This window comes from Bubalus bubalis, chromosome 4 (genome assembly GCF_019923935.1).
Source record: "Bubalus bubalis isolate 160015118507 breed Murrah chromosome 4, NDDB_SH_1, whole genome shotgun sequence".
Classification (NCBI taxonomy): Eukaryota; Metazoa; Chordata; class Mammalia; order Artiodactyla; family Bovidae; genus Bubalus; species Bubalus bubalis.
The window spans coordinates 75,958,976-75,976,840 of NC_059160.1; the positions used below are offsets into that span (position 1 = coordinate 75,958,976).

General features: G+C 38.4%; 1 protein-coding gene across 1 annotated transcript; it reads left to right on the forward strand.

The window, feature by feature from the left end:
- Nucleotides 1–6,251: 6,251 nt before the first annotated feature.
- LOC102415587 (lysozyme C-2) lies at nucleotides 6,252–13,333 on the forward strand. The gene is made up of 4 exons (XM_006064267.3): nucleotides 6,252–6,419; nucleotides 7,677–7,841; nucleotides 9,671–9,746; nucleotides 12,769–13,333. The coding sequence occupies exons 1-4, from the start codon at nucleotides 6,284–6,286 to the stop codon at nucleotides 12,833–12,835; spliced, it is 444 nt and encodes a 147-aa protein (XP_006064329.2). The 5' UTR covers nucleotides 6,252–6,283; the 3' UTR covers nucleotides 12,836–13,333.
- Nucleotides 13,334–17,865: the final 4,532 nt, after the last annotated feature.

The window sequence follows — 17,865 nt, forward strand, 5'->3', positions numbered from 1 at the left end:
AACTGAAAAGGCCATGGAATCAACCTGAATCTTAAATCCTAGCTCTCCCGCTCACTAGCTATATGTCTCTGGACAGATGATGTATCTTCTCTAGGACACATTTTTTTCATCTGTAAAATGGACATAATTCCTACCTTAAGACCCCTGTACAATTATGTTGTTGCTGTTGTTCAGTTGCTAAGCCGTGTTTCACTCCTGGCGACACTATATACTACAGCAAGCCAGACTCCTCTGTCCTTCACAGTCTCTGAGAGTTTTCTCAGATTAGTGCCATTCAGTGATAATGTTTTCTAAACATCTCATCATCCGCCACTCCCTTCTCCTTTTGCCTTCAGTCTTTCCCAGTATTATGGTCTTCTCCAATGAGTCAACTCTACATCACATGGCCAAAGTATTGGAGCTTCAGCTTCAGCATCAGTTCTTCCAATGAATATTCAGGGTTAATTTCCTTTAGGATTGATTGGTTTGATCTCATTCCAGTCCACGGGACTCTCATGAGTCTTCTCCAGCATCACAATTCGAAAGAATCAATTCTTCAATGCTTAGCCTTCCTTATGGTCCAACACTCACAACAAACATGACAACAGGAAAACCCGTAGCTCTGAGTATACAGACCTTTGTTTGCAAAGTGATGTCTTTGCTTTTGAATACACTGTCTAGTTTGTAGTCGCTTTTCTTCCAAAGGGCAAGGATCTTTTGATTTCATGGCTGCACACACCATCTGCAGTGATTTTGGAGTCCAAGAAAGTAAAATCTGTCATTCCTTCCACTTTTTTCCCCTATTTGTCATGGAGTGATGGAACTGGAACCATGATCTTAGGTTCTTGAATGTTGAGTTTTAACCAGCTTTTTCACTCTCCTCTTTCATCCTCATCAAGAGGCTCTTCAGTTCCTCTTCGCTTTCTGCCATTAGAGTGGGATCACCTCTATATCTGAGGTTGTTGATATTTCTTCTGGCAAGCTTGATTCTAGCTTGTGATTCATCCAGACTGGCATTTCCCATGATGTATTCTGCATATAAGGTAAATAAACAAGCTAATAATACACAGCCTGTCGTACTCCTTTCCCAATTTTGAATCAATCAATAATTGGTGTATTAAGTCATTACCCAAAGTCTTGGCCAGATTAGTGGAACTCCTTTCAATAAGTTCACACATTCCAGGCCATCTTCAAGTTTTTCCCCAGGAAGTCCACAGGGACAATTTTCCCTTCATCTCAAAAATTTACCTTCTCTTTTCTCTTGTATTAGAACCCCATTTCCTAGACCCCTCATATTCGATCTTATTTGCTCTTTAAAATTTTTATTTATTTATTTATTTTGGCTGAGCTGGGTGGCTTGCAGGATGTTAGTTCACCAACCAATGATTGAACCTGGCAGTGTAAGCACCAATTCTTAACCACTAGCCTGCCAGGGAATCCCCAGGAATATATAATTTTGTAATTTCTAGAGACATATGTCTTTTTATAGGATATTTGTTTAGAGTGGTGCTCTTTTTTTTGCATGTTATTAACAGACCCAAATATTCTTCATTTCTCTAATAAAAAGTCAAAAGCAGATAAACATATGTTTGGCAATTAATGTTTCAGTATTTTCTCTTTTTTTGGAAATGATGTACATATTCAGTGCTTGAGTTGCCATGAAAATTTCATGAGACACTAAAAATTAACCATTGTTTAAAATCACTGCAGATGGTGATTGCAGCCATGAAATTAAAAGACGCTTACTCCTTGGAAGGAAAGTTATGACCAACCTGCTGCTGCTGCTGCTAAGTCACTTCAGTCGTGTCCGAATCTGTGTGACCCCATAGATGGCAGCCCACCAGGCTCCCCCGTCCCTGGGATTCTCCAGGCAAGAACACTGGAGTGGCTTGCCATTCCCTTCTCCAGTGCATGAAAGTGAAAAGTGAAAGTGAAGTTGCTCAGTCATATCCAACTCTTAGCGACCCCATGGACTGCCGCCTACCAGGCTCCTCCATCCATGGGATTTTCTAGGCAAGAGTACTGGAGTGGGGTGCCATTGCCTTTTCCTAAATAGTATATTAAAAAGCAGAGACATTACTTTGCCAACAAAGGTCCATCTAGTCAAGGCTATGGTTTTTCCAGTAGTCATGTATGGATGTAAGAGTTGGACTGTGAAGAAAGCTGAGTGCTGAAGAATTGATGCTTTTGAACTGTGGTGTTGGAGAAGACTCTTGAGAGTCCCTTGGACTGCAAGGAAATCCAACCAGTCCATTCTGAAGGAGATCGGTCCTGGTTGTTCTTTGGAAGGAATGATGCTAAAGCTGAAACTCCAGTACTTTGGCCACCTCATGCGAAGAGTTGACTCATTGGAAAAGATTTTGATGCTGGGAGGGATTGGGGGCAGGAGGAGAAGGAAATGGCAGAGGATGAGATGGCTGGATGGCATCACCGACTCAATGGGCATGAGTTTGAGTGAACTCCGGGAGTTGGTGAAGGACAGGGAGGACTGGCGTGCTGCGATTCACGGGGTCGCAAAGAGTTGGACACGACTGAGAGACTGAACTGAAAGTTATTTTTCTTGTTGACAAATCCAGCAAGTAGCAAAACTCACAGAGGCAAAGAACATTAAAATTTACATGTCCTTTTTTCTTACCATATTGATGACATACATTAAAGAAATCATTTTTTAAAAATTCAGTTCTAAACTTGAATTTATAATTTTATCACACCAAGCATCTAGTAGAGACAACATATTTGTTATCAAGCTTATTTGAAGAAGCTTAATTTATTTTTTAAAAAATATTTATTCAGTTATTTGGCTACACCAGGTCTTAGTTATGGCATGGGGGATCTAGTTCCCAGGCCAGGGACTGAACCTGGACACCTTGCATTGGGAGGTCAGAATCTTAGCAACTGGACCACTAGGGAAATCCCATGACTAGTCTTAATTTATACAAGTGCTTCTATTTTGTTTAAGCCAGTTAAATAGAGCTCTTTCACAAGTTTTTAGGAATATATCAAGAGGGAGAAAAATATCCCATATACATAACATACATATATAGATATAGATAGACATATAGATAGACACAAACAGGGATCTTATAGCTTTCATTTAAACATTTTAGCCACATTTCAGGTACAGTAGTACAAAACTCAATAGCTTATAAAAGAATGTGCTCAGTTGCTTTAGTTCATGGGGTCTTTGAGACCCCATGAACCATATCTCACCAGGCTCCTCTGTCCATGGGATTTTCCCAGCAGGAATACTGGAGTGTGTTGCCATTTCCTACTCTTGGGGATCTTCCTGACCCAGGGATGAAACCCTGTGCCCCCTGCATTGCAGGGGGATTTATTACCCCTAAAGCCCTGTAGGGAAGCTTCTGGGAAGCCCTATAAAAGAATAATTGGATCAAAATGGTGTTTCTTGCAGATAGAACAAGTTAAATTTCTCCACTGAGATGGCTGACCCCTTTTACCAAGATTTGTGGATAAGACTTCTAAGATTTTTATTTGCCTTTAAAAGATAATCTTACAGAGGCTGTGGACAAAGTCTGGAGTAAGGGAGCTTATGGAAATATCAAATAACAGTTTGTTTTAAAAATCTCTCTCACTATTTTTTTTCCAGTCACATGTTTGCTTTAGGCTACAGTTATCTCTTTAGATCTTAATGTTCAAAGATGTGGTAAGGTCGATATTTCCAAAGTACTGAGAAAGAATTGTAGGGTTTATCTAAGAATGAACACAGGGGCATGTTTGCCTATTATCAGAAATCTAGGATAATTCCTATGACATTTTTGTTTTCTTTAACAGTAGGATAGGCTAGTTCAATATCTTAGTTTTTTAAAAAAATTTTTGTAGCACAGCCCCCAAATACAGGAAAGTCTGGAAATGGTCAGGTCTGCTATAGAGTAACAGGCAATACATTAAGCCCTCTTGTGCATTTCCTGGACCTTTGTCAAAGCTCGTTCCTGGCTATTTATATTAATGTAAATTTTACACCTGCTTGAGTGACTTCTGCAGTCCAGATGTTTATTCTCTGATCTTTTCCTAATCTTGTTAAGAATGTGTTTTGTTTTTTTTCCTCACACCAAAGTATTCTTCTATAGCTATATTTTTCCTTTCTTTCTTTTTTCTTTTCAATCTGATCTTCCCATTGGTAAAAATAGGACATTTGTTTAAAATATGAGCTCTCTTAAAAATTCTTTTAGGTATAACAGTTCAAATCTTCAATATACCTATTTCAATTGTGACTCCAAACCACTGAGTCTTTTTATGACTTAAAACCAATATTAGGGCTTACCCGTGGACATGAGAGGAGTACCTTAAGAAATATAGCTCTCTTGAGATGAGGAGCCTCTCCAGAGAAAGCTGAAGAAACAAAGATCTTCCATGTCTCAGGTGGCAAAGAAACCTCTGTCTCACACAAAGTAAGACCTCTAAAACAACTGATCTCCTCACCCATATCACTAGAAAGGTGATACTGGGTTGAGAGTTTCCCCCTCAAACCAAGCAGGGAAGGTAGAGGCCATAAAGACCCCTTATGCATGTGGACACTCTGTTAAAACAGACTGCCCTGAGAGTCGGCATGGTTGGACAGAGAATACTGCCTGTCACTTCATGTCTTAGGCTCCTAGCTGGCTAACTGTTGCATGCAAGCCTGATAACCTGCACTCCACAAGGGGCAGAAGCCAGAGGGAATATTCTCACTGGTTACAAAGCCAAATTCTCAGGATATAAAACAAGACAAATGGAGATTCTCATTTGATGATTTTTCATCCTTATAACAAATGACAGAGACAAAGTAAAACATGACTCCTACTGGGAGGCTAAGAATCAATAACCACAGGTGTTGATTACCAAAACCAAATTCACGAGTCATAATTTAAGATCTATTTTCACAAATGTCTTTCTCCTGCTGCTGTGAATTTGGAAAGGAAGGGACAAGGAAAAGCTTTATCCTCCTGTCTTGACTGTGCACTTTAGACAGAGAACTGGAAGCCTGACATGGTAAAAATTCTTACTTTCTGCTGGTCTGTTGTCGGTTATCCCATATCTCAACAGCAGTCTCCGGGGAGAATGGAGTGTTCCAGCCTTTCGCTGTCCCATCCTCATCACTAGAAACTACAGGAGGAAACATGTGTTTCCCTTTACTCTTTACCATTTTTAGCTGGGGCTCTGTAACAGAACACAGATTAATAAGAGAAAAGGAAACAAGTTTATTAACATGTACATCTCATGTATACTTGGGCTTCCCTGGTAGCATAGATGGTAAAGAATCTGCCTGCAATGCTGGAGACTTGAGTTCCATCCATGGGTCAGAAAGATCCCCCGGAGAAGGAAATGGCAACCCACTGCAGTATTCTTGCCTGAAAAATTCCATGGACAGTCCATGTGGGCACAAAGAATTGGAAATGACTGAGTGAGTAACACTTTCACTTTCCCATGCATACTTGTGAGAAATGAAGGGATAAGTAACTCAAAGAGGAGGCTAGAATTTAGATTTACAGATCATTTTAACCAAAGAACAGCATATATTTAGACAGGCAACTAGAAAGAGGAAAAGAATACTAAGCTTCTGAGGGTTCCAAATTTTGGAACGATAAATACATTAGAAAGGGAAAAAAGATAATATCTAGTCAAATCGTTGTTTTGTAGAATCCTTTGGTGCTGTCTTGGGGCTGATAAGTGTCCAGGGTTGTTGGTGATTAATTTATGCACAAATTTATGTTCAGATTTCAGGAAGATAGGGGGAAGACAGAGAACTTGTCTAGGATTTGTTTTTTCAGCTCAAAATAATCCTTATGCCAAAGGGGAAGATTTTGGAATGGCATATTCTGTTATTCTTCTGTAGATTTACTATACAGTTTCCTTGCTTTACAATGACGCTTTAAGTTCTAACATGGAAATGTGAAGACTTAATGTAAATACATGTTCATCAAAGATGGGAGAAAACTCAACTCATTTTCAGTTGAGTAAAATGTTCATTCAGGTTTTTTTTTCCTTTAAACTTGCTCAACTTCATAAAAATAAGAGAAAGTTCCTCTTCGGGCAATAGGTCTAATCCTGAATCTACCTGAGCAATGTCTTTATGCAATGTCATTTCATTATTTTCTGCAAGTTAATTCTTAGGATATCAGAATATCGCTCTTCAAACATAAGAAAGAAAACTGTTTAAGTATATGGACCAATAAACTGCTCCTGTTTTTCACATGTCTTAGAGGGTGGAGCCACCAAATCAGTGAGATAAGAGGGAAGTGAAAAGATGTTAAATAGCAAGTCCAGCTCACCCTGGTCAGTCTGGACATTTGACTTCTCAGTCAACATGAAGACTCTCATTATTCTGGGGTTTCTCTTCCTTTCTGTCGCAGTCCAAGGCAAGGTCTTTGAGAGATGTGAGCTTGCCAGAACTCTGAAGAAACTTGGACTGGATGGCTATGAGGGAGTCAGCCTGGCGAACTGTAAGTTAATTCTTCTTCCTCCTTCCAAACAGTTAGCCATGTGTGGAACAGATACTAATAGAGCATGAATAATAGGAAAGGGACTTGGAGTGAATGGCTCTTTTCTTTCTTGGAGGGTTTGTACATTTACAGAGGTTAAAAACAGCAACTTGTTTCTTTAGAATCCGATGCGCCAGGGGAAGGAGTGAGGCATAGGAGGTTCAAATCCATATCATTTTAAGCATGTTAGGTGTGACTGTGCTTGTCTAGTGCCACTAAATTTTCCAGGTGGTACAAGTAGGCTGACAATAAAAATATTTCAGCACCTGTGATATATCTATCAAGTGTTTGACTCTAACCATTTTCAGTTTGGAACTTGGGTTCTGCAAGCATGAGTAAGGCAGTATTTTTCCACTTTTAACCCCCTTATCACGATGTTGAGTTTTTAACAGCAAAGTTTTAAAAAATTACTCTAAACTCTCAAAACAGGGACAATAGGAACCTATTTCCTCTCAATTAATATCTACATAAGGATCTCTGAAATGCACCATGAAAGGATATTTTATTAATCTGACTTTAGTCCATTAATTAATTTTCATTTTCTTCCACAGAATTCAAGCTGCACACTACAGAAAAGTAACTGTGTATTTTAGTCCATATTTGTCAATGTCATCACTGTATTTTTCAGATTGAATTCAGACATTTCCCCTCCATAACTATTTTTGAATGAATGCGCCAATGGCTAGATAGATGGATGGATGACATAGTCTTTTCTATTCTATGATTCCTTTGGTCTGGATTCTAATTTGATACCCAAGTTTACCTTTAGGTATCATAAGAAATTTTATTTCTCCCAGAAATTCCTTATTTTTCTTAATAAATAGTTTTTTAAATAAAAGTATTTTTCCATTAGCTTATACACCTGCTGATAATGAACAAACCCATTCAACAACTCTGTTGACTTTTCTATCTTGGCTGCATCTTACCTGAGGGATGGGAGCAGGGGAAGAGTAACAGGAATGGCAGAAATAGCTATTTTAATGTTTTTAAAAATATGTTGTTTTGTTTCATTAGTATTACCAAATGATTTGCTAATAAAAGAATTCTCTTAAGGGAATTCTTAACATGTAGGTGTTAGAATATCTCACAAGTAAAATACATCTTTAAACTTATAAAGTTGTTACTAAAATAGAATTAGTTAAATAGAACTGATGGGGCTATGAAGTCTAAGTCATGTCATGTTGCTGTTTATAATCAAAATATACATTTTTTTTTCAGGGTTGTGTTTGACCAAATGGGAAAGCAGTTATAACACAAAAGCTACAAACTACAATCCTAGCAGTGAAAGCACTGATTATGGGATATTTCAGATCAACAGCAAATGGTGGTGTAATGATGGCAAAACCCCTAACGCAGTTGACGGCTGTCATGTATCCTGCAGCGGTAAGACAAGATGATGTTGAGTGATGGTTCAGCCCCCATCTGGTTATACCTATAAGAACAGAGATTCAGTACAAATGAAAATGTCTTGAGGAGTTCATCAGGGACCTAGAAAAATTCCATCTGAACTTCTAGAACCTATTATCCTCCTCAAAATTTCTTAAGTTAAAAATTAATGAGCTGGTATCATAAAATGTTGCTGTTTGTTAACCTACAAGATTTTCTGTAATGACCTGTCATGTTATTATAACTGGACTTGTTGATGCTTGTAAAGAACAATGCTATTCCTCTTACTTACGTGGTTTGGGGAGGAGAGGGTAATTCGATTATGTGGTATTTTTCTAATCTGCCCTGATTTATTGGAAAACAAAGGATTACTAACTAACCAAAGAGGAGGACTATGTGTGGTCCTTTTAAAAATTTTGTTTTTACTTTTTATGATTAAATATTTTAAATATATGGAAAATTAGAAACATTAATATAATAACCTTCAATATGTTCATCATGTACTGTGACAGTTATTAATATTTGGTCATATTTATTTATCTTATGTATATAAACTATATATATATATATATGGGTTTTTTTGCTGAGTGATTTAAAGTGAATTATTCATAGTGAATAGAAAATTATGACCTTTCATTTCGAAATTCTTTAGCTTGCATCTCCAAAAAGTACAGTTCCTGTATGAACGTTGTCATTCTGACAAGTCAATTTATAGATCCGTTGAACTGGGGTGAAATAAATATGCTACTGAGTTCCTTTTAAAATAGAGATATGGAATCTTTAGTGCATAAAGTACTGGAGAACTAATGCAAAAATTGTTAAATTTTTACATACGAAAATTCCTAATAGAGAAGATTAGTCTAAGAATATTCTTTTGTATGCAGTTAATTTACATAGATAATATTTTTTATACAGTAATCGTTAGTCATTGAGTAAAAATTGTCTCTACCCCAGGATTTATGAACACTGGGTAATTTTTGGAATTACAGCTTCTTTCACAATATACATCACTCATGGACATGAATATAAAACTATATTATGCACATTTGTACCCACATACAAACATGTAAGCAATGTGTTCCAACAAAAATGAAATTGTACTAAATTTTCTGCCTTATAATATGCTCTTTATTGCCCAAAATTATATTATCAGCAAACACCAATCTTTATTATATATCAAGATGAATAAATTTCACTAAATATATATTCTATAATTTATCAATCCAATGCACACTGTTAATGCACTTAGACTATAGTCCCTTTTTATTTTCCCCTATGAATCATTTTGTACACACATCTTTGGGGACATCTCTTATTATTTCTTTAAGATAAACTTCCACTAATATTAACAGAAAGAGAAAGTGAAGTCACTCAGTCGTGTCCGACTCTTTGCAACCCCATGACCTGTAGCTTACCAGGCTCCTCCATCCATGGGATTCTCCAGGCAAGAGTATAACAGTGGGTTGCCATTTCCTTCTCCAATTACAGAATTGCTGAGCAAAAAATTGCTAGACCGGTTTCTGCTTGTTTGTTTTAGTTTTGTTTTGATTTTCTGGTCCCTAGTAAAAGAGAACCTTCCATCACATTAGTTAATAGTTCCAGAGCTGCCAGTGACTTTGGTAAATGAGAAACAGAATGCTTTATTTCATGCCAAATAGGATGGAAAAAGAAAGAGTTTTCCCTCAACATTCACAGATACATGGACTCATAAAAAACAAAATTTTGGTTGTTCTTTGCTCAGCCTAAGAAAACAAAGCTGATCGAACTTAAACTTATAATGAAATTTCTATGAATGTTGTCTTCATTTCTTACCATCTCCTTTTCAGAATTAATGGAAAATGACATCGCCAAAGCTGTAGCATGTGCAAAGCATATTGTCAGTGAGCAAGGCATTACAGCATGGTATGTTTTGGGTTTTTTTCTCCCCTTTTCCAGTTCTACTGAGATGTAATTGCCATACATCACTGTAGAAGTTTAAAGTGTACAGCAAAATGATTTGACTTACATACATCGTGAAATTATTGTCACAATAAGTTTAGTGAACATACATCATGTCATATGCTGCTGCTGCAGCTAAGTCGCTTCAGTTGTGTCTGACTCTGTGCGACCCCATAGACGGCAGCCCACCAGGCTCCCCCATCCCTGGGGTTCTCCAGGCAAGAGCACTGGAGTGGGTTGCCATTTCTTTCTCCAATGCATGAAACTGAAAAGTGAAAGTGAAGTCACTCAGTCATGTCCGACTCTTTGCGACCCCCTGGACTGCAGCCTACCAGGCTCCTCCGCCCATGGGATTTTCAAGGCAAGAGTACTGGATAGGGTTGCCATTGCCTTCTCCATCATGTCATATAGATACAAACAAAGAAATAGAAGAAAAACTTTGTGTGTGTGATGAAGTCTTAGGCTTTACTCTTTTAACGATCTTCATATACAACATATATCAGTGTCAATTGTATATATTACCACATACATTACATCCCCAGTATTCGTTATCTTATACCTAGAAGTTTGTAAGAACTTTGACTGACTTCATCTAATTCCCCACCCTCATCCCCTCCCACTACCCCTACCTATGATAACCACATATTGACCTCTTTTCCTATGATTTTGTTTGGATGTATGTGTTTGAAGTATAATGGACTTACACTATGTAAGTTCCTGTTACAGAGCATGGTATGTGTTAAGCATGAAAGAGGAGATCTGGGGACTTGCCTGGCCATCCAGTTGATAAGACTTTGTGCTTCAATGCGGGGGGTGCTGGACAGGGAACTGCATGCCATTAGATGTGGCCAAAAAAATAAGGGGAGGATGGAGAACTAGGGTTTTTGGTAGTGCCTTTGGGCACCTAGGATTTTAGCCTCCTACCTAACTACCAGGAATCTACCCCAATATTGGAGGGGTGGAGTCTTAACCACTGGACCTCCAGAGAGCTGTTTTACTCTCCTGTTATGAAAGAAGCAAAGGAATATATTCCCAAAGACCAAAATATGCTACTGAGGACTGAAAATTGCAGCTTTGTTTGTGTGTTCTGTCAGTAAGTCATATCTGACTCTTTGTGACCCCATGGACTGTAGAACACAGGCTTCCCTGTCCTTCATTACCTCCTGGAGGTATACCTTGAGCATACCTGGAGTATGCTCAAATTCATGTCCATTGAGTTGGTGAAGCTATCTAAGCATCTCATCCTCTGCCGTACCCTCCTTTTTTTGCCTTCAATCTTTCCCAACATCAGGGTCTTTTCCAATGAGTCGGCTCTTCAGGACACCTGGCCAAAGTATTGGAACTTCAGCTTTAACATCAGTCCTTCCAATGAATATTCAGGATTGATTCCCTTTAGGATTGACTGGTTTGATTTCCTTGCTGTCAAAGGGACTGTCAAGAGTCTTCTCCAGCACCACTATTCAAAAGCATCAATTCTCAGGCACTCAGCTTCTTTATGGTCCAGCTGTCACATATGTACATGACTACTGGAAAAACTATAGCTTTGACTATAGGAACCTTTGTCGTCAAAGTGATGTCTTTGGTTTTGAATACACCATCTAGGCTTGCCACAGCTTTCCTTGGAAAGAGCAAGTGTCTTAATTTCATGGCTGCAGTCACCAACCACAGTGATTTTGGAGCACAAGAAAATAAAATCTGTCACTGCTTCCACTTTTTCCCCTTCTATTTGCCATGAAGTGATGGGACCAGATGCCATGATCTTAGTTTTTTGAATGCTGAGTTTTAAGCAGCTTTTCCACTCTTCTTTCACACTCATCAAGAGGCTCTTTAGTTCCTCTTCACTTTCTGCCATTAGAGTGGTATCATCTGCATATCTGCGGTTGTTGATATTTCTCTTGGCAATGTTGACTCCAGCCTGTGATTCATCCAGCCCAGCATTTTGCATAATATACTCTGCATATAAGTTAAATAAACAGGATGACAATATATAGCCTTGTCATACTGATTTCCCAATTTTGAACCAATGAGTCGTTCCATGTAAGTTTCTGACTGTTGTTTCTTGACCCATATGCATGTTTCTCAGCAGACAGACAAGGTAATCTGGTATTCCCATCTCTTTAAGAATTTTCCACAGTTTGCTGTGATCCATAGCACAGTTTGCTTGTATATCCATACAAGGCTTAAGCATAGTCTATGAAGCAGAAGTAGATATTTTCTAATAAATTCCCTTGCTTTTCCTATGATCCAACGGATGTTGGCAATTTGATCTCTTGTTCCTTTGCCTTTTCTAAATCCAACTTGTACATTTGGAAGTTTTCGGTGCATGTACTGCTGAAGCCTAGCTTGAAGGACTCTGAGCATAACCTTACTAGCATGGGAAATGTGCTATGTGAAATGTGGAAGGAGCACAATTGTAAGATATTTTGAACATTCTTTGGCACTGTCCTACTTTGGAATTGGAATGAAAACTGATCTTTTTGAGTCCTGTGGCCACTGCTGAGTTTTCCAAATTTGTTGACATATTGAGCCAGCACTTTAAGAGCATTATTCTTTAGATTTGTGCTGAACAATGTATTATATAGAAACAGTCTATTTTAATGGAATCAAAATCTTATTCTGTTATTCCTCAGTTTATTTTAGGGGATTTCTAGAGGTTTTAAAATTCTCTCTCGTCTATCAATTACTTGTCATATTTTGAAATTATTTTGGAATTAAGTAAATGTGAAATGCACTCTGCAGTTGTGTTGTGGACTACACAGGACTCATCATTTGTGTTCAGCATTCTGTGCTCTAGTGAAGGCTTGATGGAGATGTGAAGTCCTTGGTATACATACCTCCAGTTAATAAATAGTGATACTTGGAACTGTCTATAGTCTCAATTTCATGTATTGATAAGCTATTTTGTTCTGCCAAAGAATTTGAATATGTTTATTACAGTATCACTATGTTTAAGTCTTATTACCATATGTTTCATCTTTCTCCACAGGGTGGCATGGAAAAGTCACTGTCGAGACCATGACGTCAGCAGTTATGTTGAGGGTTGCACCCTGTAACTGTGGAGTTATCATTCTTCAGCTCATTTTGTCTCTTTTTCACATTAAGGAAGTAATAGTTGAGTGAAAGGTTATACCACCATTCCTTCAAACAAATAATATTTTTACAGAAACAGGAGCATATGGTCCTTCTTCTAAGAGGCTTAATGTTTACCTGATGTGTTAACTGTTTGTTAATAGGCCTACAATATTATTCAGTGTGCTAACAGAACTAATGTTGGTAAATATTTGTCTAAACTCTTAATTATCAAATATGCCTCCAGTACATTCAGTTCTTAATCAAAGAAAGATCACTTATACATCTTGCTGATCATGAAGGAATATAAACAGGGATTAGATGACCTGTTTCTTTTCCTTAATTTTATTATCATAGATTCATGCATTATGACTAAATTCAGATGAGATTGCCAGTATTGAAATAATTGCTAATTAACTATAGATATGAAATGATGCATCTGTAAAAAATAGAGACATTTTCATTAAAAACCTTGCAATTCATACCTTGTCTGTCTTTGTTTAGAGCTATTTAGTGTCTCTGAAGAATACATATGTATATATGCAGTAAAAAATGATACTTAATATTTACAACATCTTTATCTATACCCAAACAGATGGATATTGCTGGAGAAAAATCCATAAGCATGCTGACAGTTCTTATAATTATTATTATTATTTTTTTGGCTGAGCTGATCAGCTTGTGGGATCTTAGTTCCCCAACCAGGGATTGAACCCACACCCTCAACAGTGAAAGATCAAAGTCCTAACCACAAGATTCCCAGGGAATTCCCTTCAGTTTTAATTTATAAACATAAACCTCAAATGGGCACTCAAGACTGTCCGGTGTTCTTAGTCACTTCTCTACAATCCTGTGTTGGTGTTGCCACTCTCCAAAATGACTGCCACTATTTACTCATTTCTTTTCAAATTCCCAGCACACACACCAATTACTAGCCTTCCACACTCTGCTTTCAGCAGATGACCTGGCTTCTCCCATTACACTGACAGAACAGAAGCAACTCATACAAAACTCTCCCCTCCTCACCATCATAACAGAGCTCACGTCTCTCCCTGGGCCCGCCCTCCCTTCCTTCCCCTTTATCACTGGGATGAAGGGCCTCTGCTCCTGCCAATGGCAGTGTCTCCACATGCAGTCTTCATCACAGCCCTCTCCCTACTCCAGTTTAGGCTGAGTCTTTCCTGATCCTGAGTTTTCCCTCTTTGCTGGATCACCCCCATCATGGAAGGAACTGCTCTGGTAATCTTCCATCATAGAAAGAACTCTCCATGGACTCTACATAACCCTCCAACCACAACATCATTTTTGACTCCCTTGTTTACAGCAACACTTCTGGGATGATATGTCTATATTCACCCACTCCACCTCCTCACCTCCCTTTCTCTTTTCATCTATTCCTAATCTCAGAGCTGTCCTTACTCAGCTGAAAATGGCTCCAGCCGACTCCTCCCAGGATGCCTTGGGGCCAGTTCTAGAGATCACCCGATTTCTGTTCATCCTACTTGATCTCTCAGCAGCATTTGACAGAGTGAGCCACTTCTACATCTAGACAAGTTTTTCTTCCTCAGCTTCTCCTCCTTTACATCTTGTCTCATTGATGGTTTCTTCTTAGCTCTTCTTGGCTGCCTGTTTCTCTGCTGTTTACTTTTAACTGTGGGAGTGCCCCAAGACTCAAGCCTGTAACCATTTGATAGACATGTTTTATTTATTCATTGATCTGTCTCTTCTTGCTGAAATATAACTTTCAAGAGAATAGAGTCCTTCCCCCTTTTCTAGACATTGAAATAATCTCAATTTCCCCCCAACATTTTCAAGTACAGTATAGCCTTTTATGTTTTCTGAACAGTTTGAGAATACACTGCCAACATGGTGTCCAGTGGCTCTGAATCCCTCAGTGTGTAATTCCTACATAACCTCAAAACATCATCCAAATCAACAAGTGAATACTGACAAATTAGGACCACCTAATCATCAGATGCTATGCAATTTCATCAATTGTCCCATTAGTGCTTCTTAATTAAAATGTCTAATTCTGATTCATGTTATATTTGTTTGTCATGTTTTTCAGTTTCCTGCAATCTAGGTCACTTTTCACCTTTTCCTTGACGTTTATGGCTTTAACCCTTTTGAAGACCTCAACCAGCTATGGTGTGAAATTTTCTAAGATTTTTCTGATATTCTCTGGGTTAGATTAGTTATGCATCTTTGGCAGGGATACCATAGCAGTAATGCTGTGCTCATCTCCCTGCACCCTTTCAGGTGACATTCAGTTTTGAAACATTCTATTACTGATGATGTTCTCATTAATCATTTGATTAAGGTGATGTCTGCAAGTCACTTCCATTGTGAGGTATTTGGGAGAGGGTGAAGTATTTTGAGAAAATTTCTTCCTTATCAAAATGTCAATTTACATTTTTACTTATTATATCAGTATGGACTCTCAGCTTCCTACATTACTCCAATTATTATGTATCATAATCCATGGCTATCATTTATTTTGATGTTCACATTGTCCCTGATTTGGCCATGAGAGCCTCTGCAAGCTAGCTTCTATGTCACTTTGACTTGTCCCCATCATTCCTTGGGGACTTTTTTGTTTTCTGGTGTAAGATGTTCTAATGCTCACCTTCTTCTTTTCCTACTTCAGCCTGGAATCAGTGATTTCTTTCATGAATCCTTATTTTAAAAAATAGCTATAGGCAATAGAGTCACTGTTCCCAGGCTCCATCAATGGTCAGAACTAGAGGATGTAGGTATTTACATTATTTTAATCTATTTAAATTGAATTCATATAGTATCTCCAATATCAATCTCACACCACAAGGTCAATTCTAATTTTTTCCTTTTTCACTGTGTTACATCTCTGCCACACCATCTGGGCCGCTGTCCTTACAGGAAATAGGGCAGAACTCCTTTACACTTGTTTACACCCATATCCCAAATATCTGGAACTGTGCCTATAACATGATGAACAATAAATATCAGTTGATTTAAAGGATCTCTGAAATTATTTGGCATATTTCCCCACCCAGGGAATTCTGAGAGTTTTCTCACTTTATAGTCCCACATGATTCCAGCACAGCAGCTTCTGGAGCTCCAAGGTTTCAAGTCTATGTGACCAGCCATGGGAGGACAGCTGAGGGGTCCAAGATTCTGGGACCATTTTTATATGAATCAACAGGAAAGAATATGGGTTTATTCATATAAGGATATTGAAAGGTGTATGGAGAATGAGTCAAGGTAGGGAGAGAGACTTGAAGAGTGACAGCTCAGATGCGGAGACAGGATATAACTAAGAAGCACCAGGACTGATCCATAACAATGATTGGCTGAGGAAACAATCAGAGTAGCAACAGTTGGCCTAAGGGGGAAAGCAACGCTTATTGCAGATTCTTCCTTGTTTTTTTTTTCAAGTCATATCTTACTTATACCTGTTGTTTTAATACAATCAAGCTCCCAAACCAAAAATTGACCCTTATTCTGAGAATGAAGTAAAAAATCAATATCAAGGTTTCCTCATTTTTAGTTCAGTTCAGTTGCTCAGTCGTGTCCGACTCTTTGCGACCCCATGAATTGCAGCATGCCAGGCATTCCTGTACATCACCAACTCCTGGAGTTCATCCAAACCCATGTCCATTGAGTTAGCGATGCCATCCAACCGTCTCATCCTCTATTGTCCCCTTCTCATCCTGCCTTCAATCTTTCCCAGCATCAGGGTCTTTTCAAATGAGTCAGCTCTTCGCATCAGGTGGCCAAAGTATTGGAGTTTCAGCTTCAACATCAGTCCTACCAATGAATACTCAGGACTGATTTCCTCTAGGATGGACTGGTTGGACCTCCTTGCAGTCCAAGGGACTCTCAAGAGTCTTCTCCAACACCAGAGTTCAAAAGCATCAATTCTTAGGCACTCAGCTTTCTTTATAGTCCAACTCTCACATCCATTCATCACCACTGGAAAAACCATAGCCTTGACTAGATGGACCTTTGTTGACAAAGTAATGTCTCTGCTTTTCAATATGCTGTCTAGGTTGGTCATGACTTTCCTTCCAAGGAGTAAACATCTTTTAATTTCATGGCTGCAATCACCATCCACAGTGATTTTGGAGCCCCCCAAAATAAAGTCAGCCACTGTTTCCCCATCTATTTGCCATGAAGTGATGGAACCGGATGCCATGATCTTAGTTTTCTGAATGTTGAGCTTTAAGCCAACTTTTTCACTCTCCTCTTTCACCTTCATCAAGAGGCTCTTTAGTTCTTCACTTTCTGCCATAAGGGTGGTGTCATCTACATATCTGAGGTTATTGATATTTCTCCCACCAATCTTGATTCCAGCCTGTGCTTCCTCCAGCCCAGAGTTTCTCATGATATACACTGCATATAAATTAAATAAACAGGGTGACAATATACAGCCTTGACATACTCCTTTTCCTATTTGGAACCAGTCTGTTGTTCCATGTCCAGTTCTAACTGTTGCTTCCTGGCCTGTATACAGGCTTCTCAAGAGGCAGGTCAGGTGGTCTGGTATTCCCATCTCTTTCAGAATTTTCCACAGTATCTTGTGATCCACACAGTCAAAGGCTTTGGCACAGTCAATAAATCAGAAATAGATGTTTTTCTGGTACTCTCTTGCTTTTTTGATGATCCAGCATTTAAAAGAAACTCAATTCCAATGTTGCTTAGTTTCATCTCAGGATAGGATTTGAAATGCAGAGTGATATTCCAGATGGTAACTGGGCTCTTCCAGTAGCACTAATTATAACTGAGCCCTGAGCACATCTCTTGCACTTATAGTTAGCAGACTTATTTTAAAAGTATTTTCTGAGAAGTTGCTAAAGGGAATTATGAAAAGTTATAATCATGAGTAACTAATGTCATTCACAGATACATTTTTTTTTAGTTATATGCATATCTATTATGCAAATTATATCTTAAATAATTTTTTTAAAATTGTTGTTGTTTTTCAGTCACTCTTATCTGACTCTTTGTGACCCCGTGGACTGAAACTAACCCAATT